This window comes from Miscanthus floridulus, chromosome 5 (assembly GCF_019320115.1).
Source record: "Miscanthus floridulus cultivar M001 chromosome 5, ASM1932011v1, whole genome shotgun sequence".
Taxonomy (NCBI): Eukaryota; Viridiplantae; Streptophyta; class Magnoliopsida; order Poales; family Poaceae; genus Miscanthus; species Miscanthus floridulus.
The window spans coordinates 48,017,292-48,045,255 of NC_089584.1; the positions used below are offsets into that span (position 1 = coordinate 48,017,292).

The 27,964-nt window shown below is 44.5% G+C and overlaps 2 protein-coding genes across 2 annotated transcripts; both read left to right on the top strand.

Annotated features, from left to right (window-relative positions):
- Positions 1-10,318: 10,318 nt before the first annotated feature.
- LOC136452133 (Golgi apparatus membrane protein-like protein ECHIDNA) lies at positions 10,319-14,581 on the top strand. Its single transcript, XM_066452771.1, has 6 exons — positions 10,319-10,487; positions 10,689-10,745; positions 10,828-11,031; positions 11,126-11,185; positions 13,248-13,374; positions 14,289-14,581. Exons 1-6 carry the CDS (start codon positions 10,473-10,475, stop codon positions 14,375-14,377), a joined length of 552 nt encoding a protein of 183 aa, XP_066308868.1. The 5' UTR covers positions 10,319-10,472; the 3' UTR covers positions 14,378-14,581.
- Positions 14,582-21,070: 6,489 nt separating this feature from the next.
- On the top strand, positions 21,071-26,637 carry LOC136449933 (neutral/alkaline invertase 1, mitochondrial-like). Its single transcript, XM_066450160.1, has 6 exons — positions 21,071-22,876; positions 23,763-23,928; positions 24,034-24,245; positions 25,091-25,584; positions 25,752-25,800; positions 25,889-26,637. Exons 1-6 carry the CDS (start codon positions 22,244-22,246, stop codon positions 26,207-26,209), a joined length of 1,875 nt encoding a protein of 624 aa, XP_066306257.1. The 5' UTR covers positions 21,071-22,243; the 3' UTR covers positions 26,210-26,637.
- The last annotated feature ends 1,327 nt before the right edge of the window (positions 26,638-27,964 follow it).

Below are 27,964 nucleotides of genomic sequence, written 5' to 3' on the forward strand. Positions count from 1 at the left end.
TTCTGCTACTGCTGAGTTATGTGATAATCCTGATGCACCATGTTATACTATATTTTGTCAACCTTTTATGTCTGGTGCATTGCCTGCTGTCACTAACCTTTTGTAGGAGTTCGCTGATAATGGGATGGAGTCGAGGACGACTCTAATTCTAGAAGGAGGGGATGATGAGGACATCACCAAGATGGAGTCGAGGACGACTCCAATTCGAGAAGGGGAGGATGATGAGGACATCGCCACGCTGGACATACCGACACCATGGTCTTCCCCAAGTTGCAATCTGTCCCCAACTCAGCTGCCACATCGCCCTCGGATTTAGCAGACACGTCGTCACTGTTTCGGTCATAACTTTCTCATACGACATCGAAACGGGCCATTCTTGGATGCATTGGAAAGGGGACGACGACGCCGTCGTTTTGGATCTGGTCCCAGCTCCAGAAGGTCCGTGGATCATTCTGTGTGACCATGGCAAGGTGCTGCGTCACCTATTTGGGCCAACTTGGCCATGTATCGTGTCGGGCCTTAAGCCCAAGTTGTGGGCGCCCAACCCCTGGCCGTCCCCAACCCTAGGTCGAGTCTTAGACTATAAACACAGCCGCCACCGCTGCTACACAATTGGGTTTTGTTTAGAGTTTAGTTTTCCATCGAGAAACTGAATCGTTCATTGTAACTGTGGTGACAAATCCTTTTACAGTGATCCAGGGCCTCCGTTCTTGATCTCCTCTACTGTGTCGATTAGTCCTTTGGAACCGAGTTCTTGAACCCTCTATTGATATTCACGTCATTCATATTTGCAATTTTAGATTGCATGTTTTACCTTCTTGCTTGTGCTCTTCGATTCGCTTGTAGGAAAAGCCTTCTTGGTGAGGTCAATCAAGTTGTGCTTGGTTGATAACCAACGGAGCAGTGATGTAACGATTGTAGGGTTCGAATCGCATCTGATTTGAAGCCGGACTGCCAACGTCGAGATCTCCACAAATCGAACTTACCGGTTACCTCTCGGAAGATCGGGCCTGTACTCATCATATAGCCTAATCTCTCTTTGTTGAGAGAAAACATTTTGCTACCCAAGCACTTTAGCAAGCGGGCATCTCCACCATAGGCATTGCCTAAGGCATGAGTGAGCTCATTCACCTCCTTCTTAAGGGTCTCATTTTCCACCATTAGTGAGGCATCACAAGTGAGACCATCACTCAAACGTGAAGTAGCAGTAGTAGTGCTACAAGAAGTGTTAGTGGGAGCAACTACAATGGGTTTATAAAAAGATTCATCAATAATATCACATGTTAGTCCCACATCACAAGACATAATCACTTGCTCCTTCATGGCTTCCTCTATTTTGACTTGCTCGATGAGAGAGGAGTGAGCCTTTTCAATCTTAGAGTGAGCTTTGCCAAGCTTCTCATGGGCTTCCATTAGCCTCTCATGAGTGACATTGAGCTCATCAAAGGATTGCTCAAGAAATTTGACTTTCTTGCGTAATTCTTTGCACTCCTTTCTCTTCATTTCAACGCAAGTGTGCACTTGCTCACACATATCCAAGAGCTCCTCCTTGGTGTACTCCTCCTCCTCCTCATCATCATCATCATCACTCCTACAAGCATCACTTTTACATTCATCATCATCACTCACATCATATTTTACCTTAGTAGGCTTTGCCATGAGGCATGTCGATGGAGTGTCAAAGATGGAGGGCTTGTTGTTGATGGCAATGCTTGCTAGTGCTTTCTTGATAGATTTATTGTTATCATCACTAGAGCTATCACTATCTGAAGAGCCATCACTATCCCATATGACCACATAGCCTCCACCTTTCTTATTCTTTTGGAAGGTCATTCTCTTCCCCTTCTTCTCCTTCTTTTCTTTCTTGTCCTTCTTGTGCTTCTTTTCATCCCCATCATTGTCACTATTGTAGGGACAATTTGCTACAATGTGATCAGGGCTCTTACAATTGTAGCATCTTCTCATATATTCTTTGCTTTTGGTGTGATCTCTTCTCTTTCTTGTACCATAGCCCTTCTTCTTCATGAATTTTTCCATCTTGCGTACAAAGAGGGCCATAGCTTCATCATGAATATCACTAAGATCATCATCATCACTTGATTCTTTCTTGGACTTTCCCTTGTTCTTGGATGATGATGAGCTAGCCTTGAATGCTATACTCTTCTTCTTCTTGTCTTCTTCTTCCTTCTTGTCATCCTTGTCATCCCCTCCCTTTCCACACGGTATATCTCTTGTGTCATGACATCATCTAGTACTTAGTTAGGGGTAATCTCCTTCAATCCTCCTCTTATGATAAGCAATCTCAACATCTCAAATCTTGGAGGTTGGCACATTAAGAACCGATGAGAGACATCATCATCCTTGATCTTCTCTCCCAAAGCCTTCAAGTCATTGACAATTACTTGCAACCGATAGAACATCTCCGGAATGCTCTCATCATCGTTCATCTTGAAGCTTATCAACTTATCCTTGAGGATGTACAACTTGGTACTCTTCACTGCCGGTGTGCCCTCATATGTTTTCTCCAATCTCCTCCACACCTCATTAGCTCTTTCACAATCCTTGATTTGCTCAAACACCTTGGAATCAATGGCATTGTATATAGTATTGAGAGCCATTGTATAGCATTACTTGTTGGTCTTATCTTGGTTGGTGGGATTGTCGGCATGAATGATAGCATAGTCATTCTTGGTCACCTCCCATACTTGATCATTGATTGAACCAAGATACATCATCATCTTTCTTTTCCAATAATCATAGCATGTGTCATTAAAGAACGGTGGTTTGCCCCTCACATAGTTGAACACAACTTGAGCCATAATTTGACACCAAAGTTGTTAAGCCTTTAATCAAACGATGACCATGGCTCCAATACCACTTGAAAGGTCCTAATATGGCTAGAGGGGGTGATGAGTATAGGCCCGATCTTCCGAGAGGTAACTGGTAAGTTCAATTTGTGGAGATCTTGACGTTGGTGGTCCGGCTTCAAATCAGACGCGATTCGAACCCTGCAACCGTTACACCACTGCTCCGTTGGTTATCAACCAAGCACAACTTGATTGACCTCGCTAAGAAGGCTTTTCCTGCAAGCGAATCGAAGAGCACAAGCAAGAAGGTAAAACACGCAATCTGAAATTGCAAATATGAATGACGCGAATATCAATAGAGGGTTCAAGAACTCGGTTCCAAAGGACTAATCGACACAGTGGAGGAGATCAAGAACGGGGGCCCTGGATCACTGTAAAAGGATTTGTCACCACAGTTACAATGAACGATTCAGTTTCTCGATGGAAAACTAAACTCTAAACAAAACCCAATTGTGTAGCAGCGGCGGCGGCTATGTTTATAGTCTAAGACTCGACCTATGGTTGGGGACGGCCAGGGGTTGGGCGCCCACAACTTGGGCTTAAGGCCCGACACGATACATGGCCAAGTTGGCCCAAATAGGTGACGCAGCACCTTGCCGTGGTCACACAGAATGATCCACGGACCTTCTGGAGGTGGGACCAGATCCAAAACGACGGCGTCGTCATCCCCTTTCCAACGCATCCAAGAACGGCCCGTTTCGATGTCGTATGAGAAAGTTATGACCGAAACAGTGACGACGTGTCTGCTGAATCCGAGGGCGACGTGGCAGCTGAGTTGGGGACGGATTGCAACTTGGGGAAGACCATGGTGTTAGTATGTCCAGCGTGGCGATGTCCTAATCAGGGGGGGTGAATAGCCTATTTAAAAATCTACAAATCAATTAGAGCAATTTGATTAGTATAACAAATAGCGAAAAATAAACTTGATCTAGCTCTACAAGGGTTGCAAGCCACCTATCCAACAATTCTAGTTGTTATGATCACTAGGCACACAATCTACTAGGTCACTACTCACTAAGAGCTCTCACAAATGCTACACTAAAGAGCTCCACTAGATGAACTTAATCCACAAAGCAAGCTCTCAATTCTAGCTACACTAAATAGCTTGTTATAGCTAGTTTGCGGGAATATAAATGAGTAAGTGAGGTGATTATACCACCGCGTAGAGGAGTGAACCAATCACAAGATGAATACTTTATCAATCACCAGGAGAATACCAAATGGCAAGAGACAACCAATTTTCTTCCGAAGTTCACGTGCTTGCCAACACGCTATGTCCCTATTGTGTCGACCAACACTTGGTGGTTCGACGGCTAAGAGTTGTTGCACGAACCTGGTCCACACAATTGGACACCACAAGAACCTACCCACAAGTGAGGTAACTCAATGACACAAGCAATCCACTAGAGTTACCTTTCAGCGCTTCGCCAGGAAAGGCACAAGACCCCTCACAATCACCACCATCAGAGCCGGAGAGAATCACCAACCTCCGCTCAATGATCCTCGCTGCTCTAAGCCATCTAGGTGACGGCAACCACCAATAGTAACAAGTGAATCCTGTAGCAAAATACGAATACCAAGTGCGACTAGATGCAATCACTCAAGCAATGCACTTGGATTCTCTCCCAATCTCACAAAGATGATGAATCAATGATGGAGATGAGTGGGAGGGCTTTGGCTAAGCTCATAAGGTTGCTATGTCAATGCAAATAGCCAAGAGAGTGAGCTTGAGCCGGCCATGTGGCTTAAATAGAAGCCCCCATGAAATTGAGTCGTTGGCTCCTCAGTCCACTGAAAAACAGGATGACCGGACACGCAAGTCGATCGATCGGATGTTGGACCCCAGCGTCCGGTCACGCGATGTGTGCCATGTGTCTCTAGCTTCAAACGCTGATCGCCCAATATCAATGGTCATCAGTACATTTAAGTTATGACCGGACGCGCTGCTTCGAAGTGGCTAGATGCAGAATCCCAGCGCCCGGTCGTTTCTAGTAAGCATCCATTCGCTAAAATCCATGATGCTCGACCAGACTCACCCAGCATCCGATCACTCGGTGTCTCCTCTATGTACTGCCACGTCAGTAGGACTGGACGCACCCCATCAACGTCTGGTCACAAAGTGACCCAGCGTCCAGTCGAAGACCGACACCAGCATCTTCATGCTTCCACTGACCAGACGTGCCGGTCCTACCGAGACCAGCGTCCGGTCACTTACAGTGACTTCCGTCTTTTCTGTATAGAGCGCTGGTGGCACCATCGGATTGTCCACACTCTATGGGCGGACACTCCACTGGTGATGTTTCTAACCCTTGCTCAAATGTGCCAACCACCAAGTGTATCACCTTGTGCACATGTGTTAGCATATTTTCATAAACATTTTCAAGGGTGTTAGCACTCCACTAGATCCTAAATGCATATGCAATGAGTTAGAGCATCTAGTGGAACTTTTGATAACCGCATTTTGATATGAGTTTCACCCCTCTTAATACAACGACTATCGATCCTAAATATGATCGCACTCGCTAAGTGTCTCAATCATTAAAACAAAATGGCTCCTACTATTTATACCTTTGCCTTGAGCCTTTTGTTTTTCTTTCTTCTTTTCCAAGTTCAAGCATTTGATCATCACCATGCCATCACCATCATCATAATCTTCACCGTTGCTTATTACTTGGAGTAGTGCTACCTATCTCATAATCACTTTGATAAACTAGGTTAGCACTTAGGGTTTCATCAATTAACGAAAACCAAACTAGAGCTTTCACGTTAGCTCAGCCCCTCTGGTTGTGGAAACCGAGGATGGGGTGACGCGTGAAACACGGTCAACCCCCATCAGACCCCAAGGGGCTCGGAGGCTCGAGCCACCCGATCCTAGATCGAGAGACCAAGGTTCGAAGGCCGACCCGTGAAGGGCCCGAGGCCACCTCACGTCAAACAAGAGCTAGGGAGAAAAGACAGATGAGCCTCAGCGGCCTTCGCCCAACCCACATAGAGGCGGATAGGGTCATCTCAACCTTCTCATTCGATCCAGCCTCTAGCTGAGCCCATAGAATCCCCATTGAGGGGGAATCTATTGGAATGCGGGTTAAGGAGCAACGAAATGCCACTCGAGGGCTTTGCCGACCCTGTCACGAGCGACAGAACCGGATTCCGTTCAAATATCTCCGTTAACGAGCTCATCAAGCGTGTCACTCAAGCCACCGAGGTAAGTGACATCGCCTCAACCCCTCTGGTTGCGAAAACCACGGATGGGACAATGGTCACAAAAACGAGCCGACCCTTGATCGAATCCCCGCCACACGCAGGGCTCAAGGAAAGTTGGACTTACAAAGAGACCAAGCGCACGATCATAGAACGATAGCTAAAATCCTAAGGAAGGGGGACGTGCGAGTACAAAAGTAGTTTCACTATCCCCTCTTCGGTCTTCAGTGACATTCGACCCTAGCAACCGCAAGGGGTCGGATCTCACTCGGGGGCTGATAAAGGTATTTTTTTTGAAACAGTCGTTACGTCGGACCTCTTCCTCATGTTAAAATTAGTGGCAAGGTTTGTGGGAACAAATAATCGAGCGTGCCTGGTCAGACTGTAAAAAACCCATGCCCTGATGTCTATGGTAATTTTGCTCACCAGCATGCGAGTGCCACCCCTTGTTAGAGGTCGACAGACGCATCGGTGGGTACTCGTTGACCTGGTTGTTGCGGAGCTGAATGCCGGCGCATCCCATCGACATGCTCAGCTCTTGCCTCTTCTCTCGCTTCTTTAGGAGGGTGATGGCGAAGAAATGCCGCCATAGGTCAAAGTGGGGACTAATCCCCAAGAACTGCTCACACAGGGTGACGAACTCTGTAATGTGTTGGATCCCATTAGGAGTAAGGTGCTACAGCTCCACATTATAGTAATTCAGCAACCCCCAAAGGAACTTGTGGACGGGGATGGCGAATCCTCGCTCGTGGAAGTGAGCGACGGACACAACATAGCCTTCGGGCGGCGACGGCGCGTCCTCATTGTCGGGAAGCCACCACTTCTCGGCGGCGGTCCATGCGCAAAGAAGGCTGCGATGAACGAGGCCCTCCAGGCATTGGAGGGTGACATCAGATCTACACCATGGCTCTATCGAATGATTGGGGAGGGTGGATGTGAACTTGACGGCAGCTGAGATGCGGATGCAGAAGTCTTAAGCGATTGACGATGGAGGTTGTAGATGCAAAGGCAACAAGGCGATGTACGAAACCCTAGGGTGAACCCTTTGGTTTTATAGGGGAGACAGATGCGAGGAAGGCAATCATCCGCCTGGCTCTCCGTGCCTACCACGATTTGTCACCACATCACCATGCGGGATATGCGCCCGTAATCCCTATCCTTTCCCATCAAAGTCACGCCGAACATTTTGCCTTACAGGCCAGACCAGGACTCTTTTACCGCAGATAGGATATAGGTCAAAAAGTGTTTCTTTAGCCCGCCTAGGCCCAGGAGTTTGAGGGTTGGCCCAATGGTTTCGACGGTCGTCCCAACAACGGGATGGGCCCGCAAGCGGTCAAAACTCAGGCGCGTGAGCTTCAAGAGAGTCTCGATCCACGATCGAGTCTCAACCGGGCTGACCCTGGACGAATCCCCACGAACGAGATACTAGGGTTCCCTTTAAGCTATCCAACTAGCAAAAAACACCAAATCTCATAGCCATACCCATGAAGGGTTCGAATTACCCACTAGGTGATTCTGTCCAAATCACCCAGGGGCTTGGGGGCTACACCCGATGGGTGCGCGCGCGAATCGAAATACCCCCAGGCGATTCTATCCAAATCACCCGGGGCTCGGGGGCTACACCCATCGGGTGCGCTCGCGTGCACCCTCTGGCAAGTCGAAATCACCCCCGGGCGATTCTATCCAAATCACCCGGGGGCTCAGGGGCTACTGTCGGGGACCGAATACTGGGGTACAAAAGAGGAGGAGCTAATAACCATCAAACGTTGATGCTTCCGAATAGACAAGAACACAACTACACTTCTTGCCCAACAACCGAAGGTTGGCTCCGCCTCGCCCGACCCCTGAGGGCCGGTTCCGCTTCGCCCGACCCCTAAGGGCTGGTTCCGCTTCGCCCAACCCCTACGGGTCGGTTCCGCCTCGCCCGATGTCTGGAGGCATACTCCGCCTCGCCCGACCCCTGAGGGTTGGACTCTGCCTCGCCCAATGTCTGGGAGCAGACTCTGCCTCGCCCGACGTCTGGGCATGCTCCGCCACGCTTGACATCCGAGGGCAGGCTCCGCCTTACCCGACGTCTGAGGGAAGGCTCCACCTCGCCCGACATCAAGGGGCTGGGCTCCGCTTCGCCCAACATCCGAGGACAGGCTCCACCTCGCCCGACGCCTGTGCGCTGCTCCTTCATAACCATGCGTGCGGATAAGGTAGGGCACTCAAGTCAGCCGCAATACTAAGGACCATACCCTGCACGCCTATAGGGAAGTACCATCAGGATATGACCAAATAGGCGCTTTAAGCACTTCTAGGCATGTCAGAGCCCCAACAGTGTTGCGGACACCGACATTTATCGTACAGTGTTATGGACGCCAGCATTTGCCCTCGGACACGAATCCTGACGGAAACATACGACAACCGCTACGATCCAAGAAGGAAACTCATGTAATCTACAATAACGAACATGGGGCCTCTACGCCATCTGCTCCCTATGGGGTCGTGGCTCGGCACCCTGGCGCGCCACGTCGCCCATCGGAGTGGTCTGGGACGTGACCACTTGCTGAACGAAGCCAAAGCACGGCCCTATCTGGATCAGTGAACGTGCTATCCCTGGCACCGTCTGCCATTTCAGCAGGGCAGGCTCAAAGGAAAATGAAGACCCGACACCTTTGAAGGACCTTCTCTGCCTCTAGTTTTTCCTCTTTCTTTTATTTGTAATCCCTGCTCCCCCTTGATCTATAAAAGAGAGGGCAGGACCCCCCACTAAGGAGACGGACAAATTCAACACACCACGCATCACATAACACACAGCTGAGCAGCAACCGAGCTCTCTGCACCCGTTTGATCTTTTCATCAGAGACTTGGAACTCGTCCCTCTCTCAACCGTGTGTACCCCCTACTACGAACCTTTCAGTGCTAACAACACGAACAGCAGCAGTAAACTGGACGTAGGGATATTCTGTCCGAACCAGTATAAACCTTGTGTCTTTTAGCACACCATCCGGGCTCAACGCGCAACAAATACAAATTTACTAGTTGGTGTTTATTCGAAACACCGACATGTTTTTTATGCAGATGTTGCATATGTTTCACACATCTGTTGCAACAGTATGTTTCAAATGTTTTAGCTGTTTTTCTGTCTTATATTGCAGCAAGTGGTTTCATGTTGCAAGTTGAAAATCTGAAAGTTTCGTGTGTTTCACACACATGTTGCAAGTATATGTTTCAAATGTTTTATCTACTTTCACATGGCCGGGGCGAGCGGACTGGGCGAGCGGAAACATGAGGTGATGCATCATGGGTCTATTCTTAAATTTAGGCTATGTTTTGTTCAGCATTTGGAAAGTGTTTTTCTATAAAAAAAAGCAGAACAAGAACCAATTTGGTAGAACATGAAGCTGCTTTCTCAGAAATAACTGCTTTCATGTCGTCTAATTTTCGCAGCATCTTGAACCGTGCTTTTGTTTTTTTCTTTTGGATTTTCCAAATGGGTGGAAATAGAGATGTTTCGTAGTAGTTTCAAGGAAGATATAGAGTGGGTAGATTTCGTAGGTGTTTCAGCCAAATAGTTTACAAAAAAAATTATAGAACATAGGTCATAATAGCTTTTTTCCATAGTTTACAGAATAAAATAGCGTTTTCATAACTCACAACTGATGAAATAGATTTTAGAGGAGTAACTTCATTTCTTATACTAAGCCCGTGTTTAGTTCCAAAAGAAGTTTAAAAAAAGTGCTACAGTATCCATCACATCGAATCTTGCGATGCATGCATGGAGCATTAAATGTAGATGAAAAAAAACTAATTACACAGTTTGGTGGAAAATTGCGAGACGAACGTTTTGAGCCTAATTAGTCTACGATTGAACACTAATTGTCAAATAAAAATGAAAGTGCTGCCGTAGCCAAATTCCAACTTTCCCCCCAACTAAACAAGGGCTAATGCTAATTATTAGCTGTGGAGAAATAAAACAGTGATAAATCAACACATTTTAACAAAGAATTATAAAATGAAACGATAACAGACGACCTCATCATTCCATAATGAAACAAAACACCGCAGTTGTTAAAAAAAACAAAACACCGCAGTAATTTGGCAAAATCTGATCATCGCAGGAAAGAAAAGGGAGAAATAGCTAAACCCAACTCAACGCGTCCGTTGGGTAAAGCCGGCCCAAAATAATTGAGCCGATGCCACGCTAGAGTCCTGTGAAAACGGCAGGGCCGGAGGCCCGGCAGGGCCCTGCTTTTCTTCTCCGGTTCCCCTGATTACGCTCTCTCACAGGTTCTCCCGTGTCCCCTCCCTCGTCTCTGCTCTCGTTGCGACGACTGGGCGATCGCCGCCGCCCGCCGCCCCCGGCTCCCCGCTCTCCTACGCCAGGTGCCCAGGTCGTCGTCGGGCCCTTCGCCGGCGATGAACACCCAACAGGTACGTCTACCCCTTCTCTTCTTTTCCCTTCCTTCTGTGCGAAACCGAGCGCCCAAACCCTAACTTAAGCTATTTGCATTCGGATCTGTTCTATCATATAGTATTATTAATCCTACCATATTTCCTTTTTTCTTTTTTGCAAAAGTTATCGCGTGTAAATGTGTACACCCATGTTCCTTACTGGGTCCGCCCCTGTTGCAGGAGGTTACTGAGAACTATGCAAATCCTAAGACATGCTTCTTCCATGTGCTCTTCAAGGTACACTGCCTGCAGTTTCTGATCTTATATGCAGCAGAACCGTGGCTAGGTTTTAGCTGATTCTGATTGTTTCTCTGTGAAGGCATCGGCACTGGCGTTCTACATACTGTCCACACTGTTCGTGAACAACTTCGTCATCATCTTTGTCATCACTGTGCTCCTCGCAGCACTTGACTTCTGGGTCGTGAAGAATGTCAGCGGAAGGATACTGGTTGGGTTGCGGTGGTGGAATGAGATTAACGACGAGGGAGAGAGCGTCTGGAAGTTTGAGTGCCTTGACGGAGAGGTTTGAATTTCGCAAATTTTCGTTCTTGCTTCCCTTGTTGCCTCTTTTGCCCCAACTGTGTACACCCTGAATTCAATTATTCTTTTTGTTGCAGTCCCTGGCTAGGATGAACAAGAAGGACTCATGGCTGTTCTGGTGGACTCTATATTTGACTGTAAGTGCTGTAGAGGTCACTATTTATTATTATATATTCAGATAGGAATCATAATTAGTACTATTAAAAGTTTCATGTTGCTTGAAGTATTGCTTAATGCACCTCTATATTTAGATGGCATGCAATCAGTCAGTTTCTTAGGCAAGTAACAATGAGATACAGAGCCTAGGTAAAACTACACCCACCCCCACCACCACTACACCTAAATTTACATGGAATGATGGAAACCTATAAACTCGGTAGAAGTATGCAAGATTCCTCCGCATAGAGTTATTAGTTAAGAGTACTGATGAGTACTCATATATATAAACTATAAAGTGCTACTTGTACTTCTTACTTGCTGCTGTCATTAAAATTGATATGAATTTATAGGTTCGTAGGAATTCTTGAAGATGTTGGTTGTAATTTTATAAGTGTATGGTTATTGTAAACTTTATTTCCTTTGAATCTTGGTACTGCTGAAGTTACCCTTCACCAGAAAAAAGGGGCTGAATCTAGGTATGCGCAGATGTGTGATAGACTTAGTGTTAGATACATGTCTTCAGTTTAATATATTTCTCTGTACCTGTATCCTGTGGGATAACCATCCAAAAACGAGTAGAGTATTTAATATAGTATCAACATGTGAATGTTTTCCATGTATGGTGCTAAGCCAGCTGTACATTTCACTCTTCTTTTATCTACTAACTGTATAGTAGTTTGGAAAAAATATGAAAATTAATATTTTCCTTGATATATAATTGCAATGGATGGAATATAATATGAATTGAATGGGTTAGCATGGCAATCTGTGGTTTTGAGGAGTTGGTCCAATGTGCCATACATCCAGCTCCCATGACCATGATTAAACCAAGCTGTTTGAAGCATAATAAGTAGTAACTTCTGGTTAAGCCTTTTCTACCAAGTTGTGGCAAAAGCACAAGTGTACATGTTCTATCAAGAGGTTAGACTTGAGCCAATGTGGTTGCTGGTCTGTTATAGTGGGAAATGAAAGTTTGGGGGCATTTCTATAGATTTTATATCTTTATATTTTATTTGTTGAGCAAATGCGGTTATGGTTCATTATTGAAAGTAGAGTCCCGGCGAAGGTTAGGTTTGAGAATTCATGAATCATTTCAATACCATGCTTGGAGATTACGGGCATGCTTGGTTCTTTTTCTAGCCTTGCCTTGCCTAGCTAGCCTTGCCTTATCCAGCCTTGCCCAGCCAAGAGAGCCATTTTGGCTCTCCCTTGCTGGCAAGGAAATCCTTGCTCGCACAGGTCCCGAGACACCCTGGCAAGGAATCCAAACAAGCAGCTTCACTGCATATCCTTGCTTGGCAAGGTTACACAGTAACTAGCCATGGATCCAAGCAGGCCCTAACACGATCACTATGGAAAATATCGATTAAGCGCACTGCTAAGTGCCCAGGCCATAGCTCTGTTTTTCTTTCTATTTTGGAGTAAAATGGACCTGTTGAATTGTCATAGTGTGCTGTGTTTCATACAGAACTTCAGATAATTCCATTTTCTTAATTTGGAATTAGGACAAAATTCAAATAGAGCACAATTCTGTCACAATAGATTGACTGGAAGGCAGAGGCTTGGATGTTGTGGAAACACCGCAAAGATTGTGTTCAATGGAACCAATGCTAGTATATCCTCAGACAGATTTTTTATAAGGAGGCTCACCTCTGGTGTCTAGCAGGTGCCAGGTGCTTATCTCTTGGAGGTGGTTGCCATGTAGGTGTTGGTGATTTGTTTGGTCAGTTTTTATTTATTTATCTTAGAATCGAATGTGACTAAAGTCCTGCCGTGTGGGTGCATTTGTGTGTGTGTGTGCGTTGTATACTCCATGTTCTTCTTAATGAAGTGATCACAGCTCTCATGCGTATTCAAGAAAAAAGGAACTGGGAAGCAGAGGTGAAGAAAAATATGGCAAACTTTATGTAGTGAAAATGATATTCATTTGTATCCCCACATTTTCCCATACTTATCTTTTTGCTTGATATGTAGTCCATCATAGAGAGATACAACTTAAGTTTAAAGTATTTGAAAAATACCATTCCTTCCATGTTTCAGGCTGCTGCATGGATTATACTTGGGATATTCTCGCTCATCAGACTTCAAGCTGATTACCTTCTTGTTGTTGGAGTTTGCTTGAGCCTCAGCATCGCAAATATTATTGGGTTCACCAAATGCAACAAAGGTGCACATTCTCCTGTACTTCATCCAATGCTACCTTGTTGGAAAACTCATGATTGTTGAAAGTAAACCACACAATTCCTTCAAGCTGATCAATCAGTCCTATAATTCTTTTCTGAATAAACTGATCAAAAGTTCGGTTTACTATTTGCAAAGTGGATAGGTAGCAGCAGAATATTGTGGACTATTCTTGTCTGGATCTGTTGCTACATCGTGAACCCTGAAGTTATCTTTCTATTGCTTCGTTATCTAATGCTGCCCTGATCAACTTAGATGGCCCCCTCTCTAGCTTGTTTTCTATTACTCACTATTCTTGTTGTTGACCATTTACTCCAGTCTAAATAATATGGGATTGATTTCACCTGAGCATCCTTTCAGAAATAGTTTTACACCATCTTGCCTGCATACTGTCTGCTTAGTTCTAACATGTAGCACATCTGACATCTCATGTGAACTATGCACAATTTCGTGGGTTGTCAAAGATGTTAGACCTCTTCAATTACATTACATACTTAAATTCATGCCTGCAACGATGCATGCCATGCTCTGTTCTAAGCTTGACCTTGTATTGCTATGCTTAGGCCTTGTTTAAATCCAGGGTGTAAAGTTTTGGGGTGGTACATCGGGTGTCACATGTGGGTGTCGCATGGGGTGTTGGAATCCAAAAAAAAAAACAAATTAATCCGCAAGACGAATTTATTAAGGCTAATTAAGCTGTCATTAGCACATGTGTTACTGTAGCATACCATTGTCGAATCATGGCCTAATTACGCTTAAAAGATTCGTCTTGCAAATTAGTCACAAACTGTGCAATTAGTTATTTGTTTAGTCTATATTTAATACTTCATGCATGTGTCCAAACATTCGATGGGACGTGAAGTAAACTCGGGAGCAACTAAACAAGGCCTTATATTGCAGATGCCAAGAAGAACATCCAGGATTGGACAACGAATGCCCTTCTATCAGGGAGCGTCAGGTCGCATCTGCAGTCAGCATTTGGTGTCTGAACAGCAACCTACTCCTACGACCTAGTTATACGTATGGTGCTGTACAATTTACAGATAACATGATTGGTCACAAGAATGCGTTTGTTTTGGTGTTTTCTGTTGGCTATGTGCATCTTGCTAGGCAGAGGTCGGAAGAACTTTTTTTAAAGCCGTGTATCGTATACTGCTATTGACATTTTAATAAAATCTTCCTTTATCAAAAAACAGTTTACAGATAACATGATAATGCATTTATATTTTATCCATCTTGTCTAGTTTCATCTCTTGCAAAGCCTTGCTGTAGTAGTATGCGGTTTATCCTGTCAACTCTTGTTCGTAAGAGGTATTTTGTAGTGTAGATGAGAGAGCAGCTTGGTAGAGTGATTAGTAATTTTCGTCTCTGTCTGTCTGCGTTTTTGGGCAACGTCAGAGATGACGTTAGCCAGAGCTTAGGTTGATGCGGCGTCAAGAGGATTGTGTTTGGTCAGGATCAGGCGTCCTACATTCCAACTTATTCTAGGTTTTTGTTTCCACAAAACCTGCTTTTTCTTTAGGTAGGCTTATTCTATATCTTTGCTTAGAAGTAACTGCAATATGTTGCGAATGCCTACTTATTTATCTTTCCAATAGTCGAGTGGCCTCAATCATTCTTCATCTGCAGGAGGAATTGAAAAAAAATCAAAACGAATGAGGGGTTCATCTAATTCCAAAACAAATTAACTCATGAATTACCGTGGAATTACCGATTTACAACCTACAATGTTGTGACAGTCCATTTTTGCAGTAGCGATTGGCAGGCCCTCATTTTCTTCAGACACTTCTCCATATATATGAATTCACGTGCTGCATATTATTAGTCCATACTGTATGCAACGCAAATCTTTGATATTTGTTCATCCCACAAGGATGAGCGACGTCCGGTGTATGCTACTGTAGATATTTGATGGGTCGCCCCCAAAGGTAAAAAAATGTTTCCGCGACAAACACACACGATTGCACCGGCGGTCGCAATGGCAACACGGGATTCTGGGATTTTTCGCTCGCCTGGGCCGTCTCTGAAAGCGACGCGTTTCTCTTTCTTGGAGCTTGTGTGCAGAAGCAGAATCCCTGCAAAAATTCAGAAATTCATTCAAGAACAGCGACGAGCCCATGGCTCTCAGCCAAGTCGCTGCATCCCCAGCGTTAGCATCACCTCTTCGGATCCGTGTGGGCAACAAACATTTTTCTCCTCTCTCACGCTGGCCGTGTCGTTTTCGCGTAAACCGTTCGAAAAAAAAGATATATTACCTATATATATAGCAATTGTTTGCTCGCCACATGATTTTGCCACGCGACTTCATCGGCGCACGACGGTGACCATTGCTCCAATAAGGACCGACCCCTGTGCAATAGTGTCGTTGTCTCGCACCGTGTCGTTTCTTAGCTCCCGATCCCTTTTCTGCCAGAAAACCCTAGGGAGCAACAAAATTAGCATTGCGGAGAAAAAGGTCACATGGTCACAGCGCACGCTGGAAAAAACGTCCAAAATGCCGGCCACGTCATCCCATAAACCTTATCCACTTAAAATTCCTTTCTTTCTTTTATTTTTATTAGTTTTCCTTGCTGGCCAATGTGGACTAAATTCAGATTTAGATTTCTCGGCAACCTTACATGCCAGACTGGTGGCGCCTAAATTCAGATTCAGATTTCTCGGCAGCCGTACATGCCTGAAGCTGGATTTTTTTTTCTTGTTCTTTTGGGTTCTGCATTACTCAAGGGAAGATTCTAAGGGCCTGTTGGGTAGGGATCTAGATTTTCATAGAAACATTTCAGCTCCAGATTCTTTTAGAAACGTTTTGGATGACGAATCAGAATCACTGTACCGTTTGGCTGCCGAATCAAAATAACTGTGAAACCACGTTTTCATAGATTCATGTACACGCAGCAAAATGCGAATCGCTTGAAACCGTTTCAAACTGAAACGTTTCAGCTATAAGCTGTTTGGCACCGTTTCTTCGGATCCTACCTAGAATCGGAAACGTTTCAGTCAGCCAAATGGTGCCTAAATATCAAGCACTTTATTTTTGGCGTTTGCTGACCGGGCAGCAAATCTCTTGGCTGGAAAATAATGCTGGCGCCAGCTTAGGAGAAAAGGTGTCCAAGAAACGCCTCCACGTCAACCCCCAAGCCTTATCCACTTGAAATTCTATCCCCATTTCTTCTTGATCGCCCATTGTTTCTGCCTTGGTTTGGTGCTTGAGATTCAGAGATATGAACATAAGTAGAAAGAAATGTGCCTTCAGATTAAGATCGTTTATGCATTTTGCACCTTTTGCGGGGAAAAAGTTGCCGGATTTCAAGTTACATTGACCCAGAAGCAAAATTACGTGGCTGGAAATGCTTCTGCGTTTAATTTCAAGAATCAATTGAAGCTAGTATTACTTATAGAAACAACATGTTTTTATCATGCGACTTGCTAGCGCCCCGACGTATGATCCGGACGCTAGCGTCCAGACGCTGCCCTTACAGGGGCGAGTGAGCACCTAGCGCATCGGGTTCATGACCGAGCGCACCAGTAGTGGGCCTGCGCTGCCCCCGGACGTCGCCCGCGCTGCTGGCCGCTTCCCACATGCATCCCATGTGCAACACCCGATCTACTTGTGAAACATTCAGATGCAACCGTTGCAACATACAACTTGCGAAAACGTCTGAAAACACGTGCGAAAACGTATGAAACACTTGCGAAAGAAGACAAATGAAACACTTGAAACAAGCATATACAACACTTGCGAAAAACACCTGAAAACATTTGAAAACCATTGCAAACATATGCAACATCCAGATAAAATACTTGCAAGCATACGTATGAAACTCCTGAAAACACTTGAAACATATGCTTGCAACATGTATGTATATGCAACATCCAGATCTACTTTTGCAACATTCAGATAAACACACTTGCAACATTCGTCTAGAATAGATGAAACATTTGGAACATACACTTGAAACATACGTGTATAGCCATTATAACATGTGTAACATCTCGATCTACTTTTGCAACATCCGTATGAAACACTTGAAACAGACATCTGAAATAACTAAAAGTCTAAAACACTTAAAACATAGGCTTGCAACATGTCTGAAAACGCCTAAAAAATACAGCATTGCCGGCGGCCACGGCGTACCTGGTGGGGAACTGCAGTGGCGCAGGCCTCCCCTTCCTATAGACAATGCGAGGTGGATGGTGGCACAGGCGCAGGCACAGGCCTCCCCAGGCGCAAGCGCAGGCCTCCCCTCCCTTCCCTTCCACGACGGGCGAGGTGGATGGGGGTGCGGCGCTGGATGGTGGCGTGGCGCGGTGCGGGCTAGCGGAGGGGCCGGGTGCCTCTCCGGAAGGGCCGGCCACGCACGAGAGACGCTAGAGCAGGCGCTTCATGCTGGGGAGGAAACGGGGAAGAGAGAGAGAGAGAGAGCGCCCTGCTGCGGGACCTTGCGGCGGCGGGGTCGGGCGGAGGTGCAGTGCGGCGAGGGGCTTGGAGCAGTTGAGGAGGACACCACGGGCCGGTGGGAAATTCTTCTTTTTTTAGAGGAGTCGGACGGGATGGGACGGGCGTGGCCGAGCATTTCCGTTTTATCAGGATGACATCAACGAAAATTTTGAGTAGCCCCTAGACATAGCGCATCGATGTCCCACATTGTAGGAAGCATGTACCTAACCTAGTGCACGGTTAATTACTGTACACTGAATTAGTGCAGAGCGAGCACTAGCCCCATATGTTTTGTTTTTCGAAGGGGCTGTACTACGTCTCAGAGAATTTGAGATGCTTTTGGCACGACCGTACCATGTGGGCACATGGGGTGATCAGTTCTCTGTCCAAATCACTGTTATCTGTTAAGTAGACAGGCGCACAACATTTGCAGGTGACACGCTACCTACTTAGGGCCTATTTAGTTCCCATCCAAAATGCCAAATTTTTCAAGATTTCCCGTCACATCGAATCTTTGGACGCATGCATGAAGCATTAAATATAAATAAAAAATAAAACTAATTACACAGTTTAGACGAAATCCACGAGACGAATCTTTTAAGCCTAATTAGACTATGATTGAACACTAATTGCCAAATAACAACGAAAATACTACAGTGTCGTTTGCCAAAATTTTCGGCAACTAAACTGAGCCTTATCAAAAGAGAAAGTAAACTGGCAGTTGTGCGCTGTGTCTCCAGATCCAATATGACACGTTTCCCATCTGTATAAATGGTGGAAGTCGCCGAGTAGAATTTGTACACTTGGCGTCCATTTTAAAGGTACTACGTATGAAGGGTGCATCTAATCTAATAATCTAGTAAGAGTAAAATACACTAACGATTGGTCCTTAAACTTGTGTTGCATGAGGATTCAATGGAGGAGAGTTGCTTTGTACCATCCAACTAAATCTACATTGTGCAATGCCATGGTATTTGAGGGAGAAACCAAATAAACAAATGATTAGGATGACAAATAGTAACACCATTTTCAGCAAATGTTAGAATGAGTACCACTCTTCTCTAAATGTCTCCCAGGGCGACGAGTACAGTGGTGGTGGTCGGAAACGACGGCGTGCACCAATGCAAAGGACAGACAGAGTGCGAGAGGAAGGAAGAAGGGATCGGAAGTCTGATAGCAGAATGTTGGCAACTTGAGGAAGAAGAACAAGGGAGACACAACAGAAGAGGCGAATTGGGGGAATTGAGGATTCAGAGTTATGTTTATAGGGTTCATCAGCCTGTTCGGTTGGCTGGTTCATATCGTTGCTGGTTCGTGAAGAAGTACTGCTGGCTGGTTTGTGTGAGAAAAAAATACTGTTCCGGCTCTGTCAAAATTTACGATCGTTTATGACAAGTCTAGCCAAACGAACAGGCTCTGTCACCTATGCTAGCTTGAGTAGTAGGGAATTAAACCTATTCTGGGCGTGCGCGCTCGCTTGGGCTGTCCACTAGGAACTTCAGGATCCAGCTCTGGTTCAGTATCCACTTCGCTTGTTGCCGGTTGGTAGACAGGGGTAGCTTCAGGCCCTATTTAAAATTTGACTAAATTTATGAAAATGCTATCATCATTTATATCTTTAAATATATTTATTATGAAGATATATTTTATGTAGTACATAATAATATCATAAATATTTAATTAAAATTGAGATTTATTGACGCTTTGAAAGCGAGAATGTGGCGTATGTACGGATGTAGACTTACACATATAGGAACCTGCTTGGAACCTTCCAAAGTTGAAAATTCCAGAGTCTGCAGCATTTAGTTTTGAGAAAAAGGCTCCTGGTATTTTGGAGAGAGAAAAAAATGAAACGAGCAGTCGCAAAAGTCACGTACACGGTAGATGGTACACGCTGCGTATGCATTTCACCGTGAGAATCCCTGGTACCGACCACCTTTTACCACCCATTTGGCCATTTACCCTTTCCGACCTTTCGGTCCCTATGTATTATATACAGTAACGATGTACCCCTCCGTGTATGCTGATTACGTTTACTATAATAAAAAAATGTTGTTCAAACTCCTGTTCGCGCCGCCTGTGCCAGTCCGTTGAATCGGCTATGATTATGATCTGCTCCGGGTAAAAAAAAAAATCTGGCAGGGATACCTAATTAAACGCGTCACGGGCTGTCGGGGGGCGAGCGGTGGACGGTGCGCGCACACGTGACTGACTTTGCGTACGCATGGCACCAACAGAGTAGTCACAGACAAGTGGGCAATGGCCTTTCCTAGAACTGTAGGGGACCCACAGTCAGGGATCGTGCCGGTGCCGTGCGCCTTTCGGTCAGTACTGGTGGTGGTAGTCTGGTAGCGATTCGACGGGTCGCGGCATCCCGCCCGTCGCACGAGACTTGTCATGCTGGCCCTGGGGGGTGTCCGCCCCGGTTCTGAGCGTGCAATTACAGGAATACCCAACCATCATTTTCGCTATCCTCCGCGGCTCCGCCCAAAGTCAAGAAATCCCTTCATCCAAACAATCTAACAATTTTAAGTTTGACCACAAAAGATCACTAACATTTATAATACTTAATCGATATCATTAGATTAATTATCAAATAAGTATTATTTTTATAGCAAATGTAATTAGAGACATAATGTTGATATTTTTTAGAGACTCTTTTTACTATATAAACTTGGTCAAGCATAGAAAGTTTAACTTGTCCGAAACCTAGAATTATATTCTTTTTGAGGCAGAGCGAGTACTAATGTATTACTGGATGGATCATGAAATATATTTTCATAATAAACATATTCTAAAAATACAAATATTGAGTATATTTTCTATAAACTAAAGTTTAACTTAGTCGAATTCTTTTGAGACGGAGGCGGTATTTAGCATATGCACGTGTGTTTTTTCTTGCCACCATATTGGCACATGTCGAAATACATGGTCCTAAAAACATCATGTTCATTAGCCATGTTTTCTTTTATGCCACCCGTCGAAATACATGGCACTCCATCTCACGAAAGTAAACATCATGTCATTTAAAAAAAGGCAACATATTTCTAAAATAAATGCGCATACACTTATACGTCGAGTCTGTTCGGTTCCCTCGGTTTCCCCATCAAGACTCTATGGACCAAACTTGGTCTATGCGGTTGGTTGAAATAGGCCTCTAGGCTAGGGTCCAACAATGCCCATACCATGTTGAAGCCAGGCCAAGTGAAAGTGAAGGGGGGGGGGGGGGAGGGGGGGACAGGGGGTGAGCATTTTCCCATATCCAGGCCTAAAATGAGAACCAAACACACCCATTGTATATAAGTTCACCACTACTACTACTATGTATGCACTTATATACGTCACGTCCTACCAAAACTTTTCAGAAACTAGGTCAACTGGTAGACGGTTACATCCCTACCACTGAAAATATAAACCAGTTGTAAAAACTTAAGTGGACATGTTCGATGATTGAGAAGCAAATAAGGTGATCTATACTAAATTCATGTAACACGACCTTTTACCATCATAAATAATTCTAAATCATGCCCTTTTGGACACGAAGAACTAAAATTAATTCCATTTTGTCTTGCTCATCCTCAAGCTAGCATGAAAACTTTCCATCTTATCTTTTTATCGATTAAAAATTTTTCATGATCCCTTTGCTCAAAGGGACAACGTAATACTGATCGTTCAGTATAATTATGGGCCAGTGAACCTTCACATATCTTGGTTCCAAAGTGGAGAAGCAAACACCATAAACCAAAGTTTATATTCACCGAGTGCCATCCTCCATGTACTCTCTCTGTCATTTGTCATTTTAGTTTCATCCTAAGTCAAACTTCTCTTTTTTTTGTGTAAGCTAAGTCAAACTTCTCTAATTTAACTAGATCTATAAAAGAATCATCAACATTTTAAAACATCACACATCACAAAATGTGTTTTGATAGTATATTTAACCATCTGCTTGGTCTGTCTACCTAATGTAAAGACGAGACCGAGAGATTTAGTCACATTTATTAAGTTTATACACAGTGGCAATCCAAAATTAGACCGTAAATTTCTTCAAGTGAATTACAAGAACACATCACAAAAATACATTGCACGAACATAATTTCCACGGTGGTAATTTCACCCAACCATGCAACCGTTTCCCCATTTAGCCAACGGGCATGTTGGGAAATATAAAAACTTCAGAACTTTAAATCCAGGGTGGACCCCACCAACCACCGCCCCCATCTTTATAAAAGCCCTCCCCCCGTCCCTGCTCTCCTCTGCGTTACGCTCACCACCTAACCCAAACCGAGCTGGCCTTTCGCAGATCGAACCCTCGCCGACCAAGTATTTCGCACAGGTTACCTTTGCCTGCATTGCCTTTTTGGGCGTAGCCCCCTGAAGGTTTCTCCGCCGCGCGCCCGTGTCCTTCGCCGGAGCTTGCCATATGAATGGTCAAACCCCGATGGGGCTCGCCGCCGCAGCAGCCGCAGCAGCGAGGCCGTGCCGCCGCCGCCTCCTCTCGTCCGCCTCCACCTCCGCGGCGTCAAAGACGGCGGCGGGCACCGCGACCCGGCTCTTCCCCAAATTGCCCCACCCGCACCAGCCCCCGTACGGCCGGCGCCTCCCCTTCCTCGTCTCCGCGGCGTCGCAGTCGCAGGCCGGCCCGGCCACCCCTGTACCGGTCCCCGTCCCCTCCGACCCCCGCGCCGCCGTTTCCGGCAACCTCCCTTTCTTCGACCGCGTCCTCTTCCCGGACTCGTTCCCGCTCGAGACCCCGCCTGCCAGGGAGGAGGAGGACGCGGCGGCGGTGCAGACCGATGAGGCGGTGGAGCCGGCCGTGCCCTTGAGGGAGGAGACGGAGACGGAGAGGGAGGCGTGGAGGCTGCTGCGGAGGGCGGTCGTCAGCTACTGCGGCGAGCCCGTGGGGACCGTGGCGGCGGAGGACCCCGAGTGCACGGAGACGCTCAACTACGACCAGGTTTTCATCAGGGACTTCGTGCCCTCCGCGCTCGCCTTCCTCATGCGCGGCGAGACCGAGATCGTCCGCAACTTCCTCCTCCACACCCTCCAGCTTCAGGTGAGCTGATCCCGATCCTGCTTACTAGTTCCTCGTCTGGTCAAAATTTAAAATTCCAAAAGAATTTAGTTCTACATGAAGTACTTAGTTAGTACTAGTGTCAATGGCGTGTACGGCAATAACTTGTTTTTGTTAGTTGTGGATGGAAATAGACACCGAAGTTTGCATCGCTAGGATATATTTGGGATTTTTTATTATATCATTTTCGGTCGTTTATTTATATGGGCAAGTGAAAGTTATCATTGATTTACTGAATCCGTACCAGTTTGTGGTTATTTAGGTCATGAGATCTTCTATGCAGATTTCTTTTCATGTGGGAAGTATGATAAGATTTCTATGTTGTTGTATTAATTATGTCAGCTTTCGCATAAGAGTGCCATGAAGTAACATGGTTTACTGTGAGCTTGTTTCACACTTCAAATAAATATAAGATTTTACCACAGGATCTCGGAGCTGTTTGGCCAGTAAAATGCAAAAGCAGAGGTTCCAATTGAATAATTAAAATTAGTAGTAAGTGAAGTTAAGATTTCATGGTATGAGTCTGAGAAGAACAATAACTAAACTTTGGACAAGCAATATGCTAATTCTATCACATGTTTTTGCAATTGTTGTTCTTTTGTTGAACTAGATAGATTGCAATAACCAATGCTAGAATGATGAAAGGAATGTGAAATGTTTTTCCTCTGAAGATTCTGAAAGCTGATTCAAACAGACTAAGACCATGTAACAAGATTTCACTTGATCTATACCACTAAGAGGCAACACTAATATTTTCTATTAAAGCGAATAAAAAAGATTTTGTGTTTGCTGAACTCCTCTCTGGTTGCTTGTTTATGTGATGTTTCTCTTGAGCTAGTCACTAATTACTCCTTTCTTTTATGATTAGAGCTGGGAGAAAACTGTTGATTGTTACAGCCCTGGGCAAGGATTGATGCCAGCTAGCTTTAAGATTAGGACTGTACCACTTGATGAGAACAATGAAGGATTTGAGGAGGTCTTGGACCCTGACTTCGGTGAGGCAGCCATTGGCCGTGTAGCTCCTGTGGATTCTGGTATGTATCTTGTTCCTACTTAAGCTGCATATAAGAATTCGTTTTGAAGTTACTGTTATCATGCATCTTTGATCTCCTACTTCAACCTTATTTATCTTTTTGCAGGACTGTGGTGGATTATTTTGTTGAGAGCTTACTGCAAGATTACAGGAGACAATGCTTTGCTAGAAAGAGTTGATGTGCAGACAGGAATTCAATTGATACTGAGTTTGTGTTTGGCTGATGGGTTTGACATGTTCCCAACATTACTAGTTACAGATGGATCATGCATGATAGACAGGAGGATGGGAATACATGGGCATCCTCTGGAAATCCAAGTAAGTTGAGTTTAATTGCAACAACAACAACAACAACAAAGCCTTTAAGTCCCAAACAAGTTGGGGTAGGCTAGAGTTAAAACCCAGCAGAAGCAATCAAGGTTCAGGCACGTGAATAGCCGTTTTCCAAGCACTCCTATCTAAGGCTAAGTCTTTGGGTATATTCCATCCTTTCAAGTCTCCTTTTATTGCCTCTACCCAAGTCAACTTCGGTCTTCCTCTGCCTCTCTTTACGTTACTATCCTGGCTTAGGATTCCACTATGCACCGGTGCCTCTGGAGGTCTCTGTTGGACATGTCCAAACCATCTCAACCGGTGTTGGATAAGCTTTTCTTCAATTGGTGCTACCCCTAATCTATCATGTATATCATCGTTCCAAACTCGATCCCTTCTTATGACCGTAAATCCAACGCAACATACGCATTTCCGCGACACTTATCTGTTGAACATGTCGTCTTTTCGTAGGCCAACATTCTGTACCATACAACATAGCAGCTCTAATCGCCGTTCTATAAAACTTGCCTTTTAGCTTCTGTGGTACCCTTTTGTCACATAGGACACCAGATGCTTGGCGCCACTTCATCCATCCTGCTTTGATTCTATGGCTAACATCTTCAAAGTTGAGTTTAATTTCTTATGGCTTAATTCACTGGATCCTGGAATAATGATCTATAATGTTATTCAACAATAGGAAAAATATGCTGCCATGTAGGGACCATTTTTTTTCTTGTGCAGGACTAATTTAATTTGTAACAAAAAGAAATAGTTATGCTATTCTTCCTTTATAAACCTAGATCTATTTGGCATATGAAGATCTGTACTTACAAGTTCTTTCTGTTACGCAGGCTTTGTTCTACTCTGCTTTACGATGCTCACGAGAAATGCTTGTTGTGAACAATGGATCGAAAAACCTCATCCGTGCCATTAACAACAGGCTCAGTGCATTGTCCTTTCACATCAGAGAATATTACTGGGTTGACATGAAGAAGATAAATGAGATATACAGATACAAGACAGAAGAATACTCCCATGATGCCACTAACAAATTCAACATTTACCCTGAGCAAATCCCTTCCTGGCTTGTTGACTGGATTCCTGAGAAAGGAGGTTACCTTATAGGGAATCTGCAGCCAGCTCACATGGATTTTAGGTTCTTCTCTCTTGGCAACCTTTGGGCCATAGCTTCATCTCTAACTACTCCAAAACAAGCTGAGGGAATTCTTAGCCTTATTGAAGAAAAATGGGATGATCTTGTAGCAAACATGCCCCTCAAGATATGCTACCCTGCAATGGAAGATGATGAATGGCGCATTATTACTGGCAGTGATCCTAAGAATACGTAAGCATCCTTGCTTGTAGAATCAATCTTTTGTTCTGTCCTTCCATGTCTTTCGGTTTGTCATATCTCCCTTTTGTGGTTCTCTATCTATTTTTTTTTAAGATTAAACTTCTCTTTTGTAAACATCACATCAATTGTTGACATGTGTCCACTTTGTGCATGTGCAGCCCATGGTCATATCATAATGGTGGATCTTGGCCAACCCTATTGTGGCAGGTAAATATCAACACAATGCTTTCAAATTTCTCTTTCATTTTCGTCCTTCTAGATCATTGCTGACTTATCCTTGTTGCTGTTCACATAGTTCACATTGGCGTGCATAAAAATGGGTAGACCAGAATTGGCCCGGAGAGCCATTGCAGTGGCCGAGGAGAGACTCTCAGATGACAAGTGGCCGGAATACTACGACACCCGATCTGGGAGGTTCATTGGGAAGCAATCCCGATCTTATCAGACATGGACTATTGCTGGTTTTCTGACCTCAAAAATGTTGCTGGAGAACCCAGAGCTGGCTTCTATTCTGACCTGTGATGAGGACCTTGAGCTGCTTGAAGGCTGTGCTTGCTGCCTGTCCACAAAGAGGACCAGGTGCTCACGCCGGGCAGCCAAGTCACATTCTGGGTGAAGCTGTGAAGCTCATGTTGTTCTTTCTACTGTGGGCGCACAATGTATACTACCGACTGAGAATTAACCAAGACACTCTTCAGCTGTAAATTAGTATAGGTTTATGTTAGATACCCATCCATTCATTTCCTCAGTGGCTGCTCATTCTTTTTTGCTGAGCTACCACTGATGGGAACTACCCTGGGTGATACTGGTGGTTGAAAGAAGAGAGCAAAACATATTCAAAGTTTGTGCTCTCATATACACAGAAAATGAAATCTGTTATTATTTGAGCCGCCTGCTGCTCGTTTGGGAGCGCTGTTGAAGCCCCTAACCATTGTATGTCTTGTTGGTACTTGAAAGTAATATGTGGTGTCATTTGCAAACCAAACTGTGACACTGTATCATGTTCATCTCATATTATTGTTACACCTTTGTTGTATTGGATTATGCTTGGATTTGCCATATGCGGTGTGTGTGTATGGTCAGCACATTGTGTTGTTTTTGGCCGATGAATCTGAATGCTGCAGCAGCTGACGAATCTGACACTGCTGTTGCTAAACTATTTGAACCAGACCATCTTGATAGTTCTTGTCAAACCTAAATGTTGGATTATGCTTGGATTTGCCATATGCGCCATGTGTGTATGGTCAGCACATTGTGTTGTTTTTGGTCGATGAATCTGAATGCTGCAGCAGCTGACGAATCTGACACTGCTGTTGCTAAACTATTTGAACCAGACCATCTTGATAGTTCTTGTCAAACCCAACTGTTGAAAATAAAACCCAGCGGGAGATGTCTTTAACCCAAGCTTGCTGAATCATCCATTCATCCCTACTAAACTTGACATAGTCATTGTTTTCAGTAACCAGAACCTGAAACTGAGTTGTGTTCTTTCACACCAAAAGCCGCATAGGGTGCAAAGTATTCCCAAGGGAGACAGGGCCATGCTATGCTACCTTAGCCACCAAATAGCCAAAGACAACTTGATGGAATGAACAGAAATGTATTGGTAATCTTTCTGCAGATACTAAAATATCACCAAAAGCTCCAAACTGGGTTTATGATATTCAGCCTGCCACGTCATAAAAATCCTTAAACAAAAGCTCTAAATAGGGTTCACTACTAACTTAAAACTATGGTAAGCACTTCTTTCGACTCATTTAACTTAAACTAGTTGGGAGTTAGCACAAGTTATCTTTCACTCCTGCAGAGTTAATGGAAGCTGAACATTCAGCCTTTTGTTCTTTACCACACACATGGACATAACACGTACGAGGAACCAGTGGAACAAAAACTCCAAGTTGACTAGTATAAAAATTTCATTTCTACAAGTAGCATAAGTCCAACGCCTTTCCCTTCCACTGATGATTCTAGAGTGCAAACCACCTACATATGAAAAAAACATAGAAACCAATTCAAAAAACGTACTTTAGTTGTTCAAAAAAAAATCTGAAATTTAGCACATCCATACTGCATACAAATCTGTACTCATATGCAAGAGTTGATACATGCTTAATATGGCATTGTTATATTATTGCCAACATTATCATTTGCATTAATGTTTGATAGTTGTTCTTCCTATACAATGCACAGGCATGTTTTATTAGTTTTTGTTAGAACCTGGAACAATCCATGGTCCAATTAATCAAACCATAAACTAAAATCTTATGCAATTTATTGTATAATCCAAATAAATGTATCTCCAAGCTGCACATATGTACTAGTGCAATCCCTGCTACCACGTGAAAAATCAAGAGGTCTTGCTCATAATCAT

Excerpts from the sequence above, each read along its gene's own strand:
- LOC136452133 (XM_066452771.1), top strand. Across the intron at positions 10,746-10,827 it reads TCTTCCATGTGCTCTTCAAG|GCATCGGCACTGGCGTTCTA; the intron begins GTACACTGCCTG and ends TTCTCTGTGAAG. Across the intron at positions 13,375-14,288 it reads GTTCACCAAATGCAACAAAG|ATGCCAAGAAGAACATCCAG; the intron begins GTGCACATTCTC and ends CTTATATTGCAG.
- LOC136449933 (XM_066450160.1), top strand. The coding sequence starts at position 22,244 with ATGAATGGTCAAACCCCGATGGGGCTCGCCGCCGCAGCAGCCGCAGCA. Across the intron at positions 23,929-24,033 it reads TGTAGCTCCTGTGGATTCTG|GACTGTGGTGGATTATTTTG; the intron begins GTATGTATCTTG and ends ATCTTTTTGCAG. Across the intron at positions 24,246-25,090 it reads GGCATCCTCTGGAAATCCAA|GCTTTGTTCTACTCTGCTTT; the intron begins GTAAGTTGAGTT and ends TCTGTTACGCAG.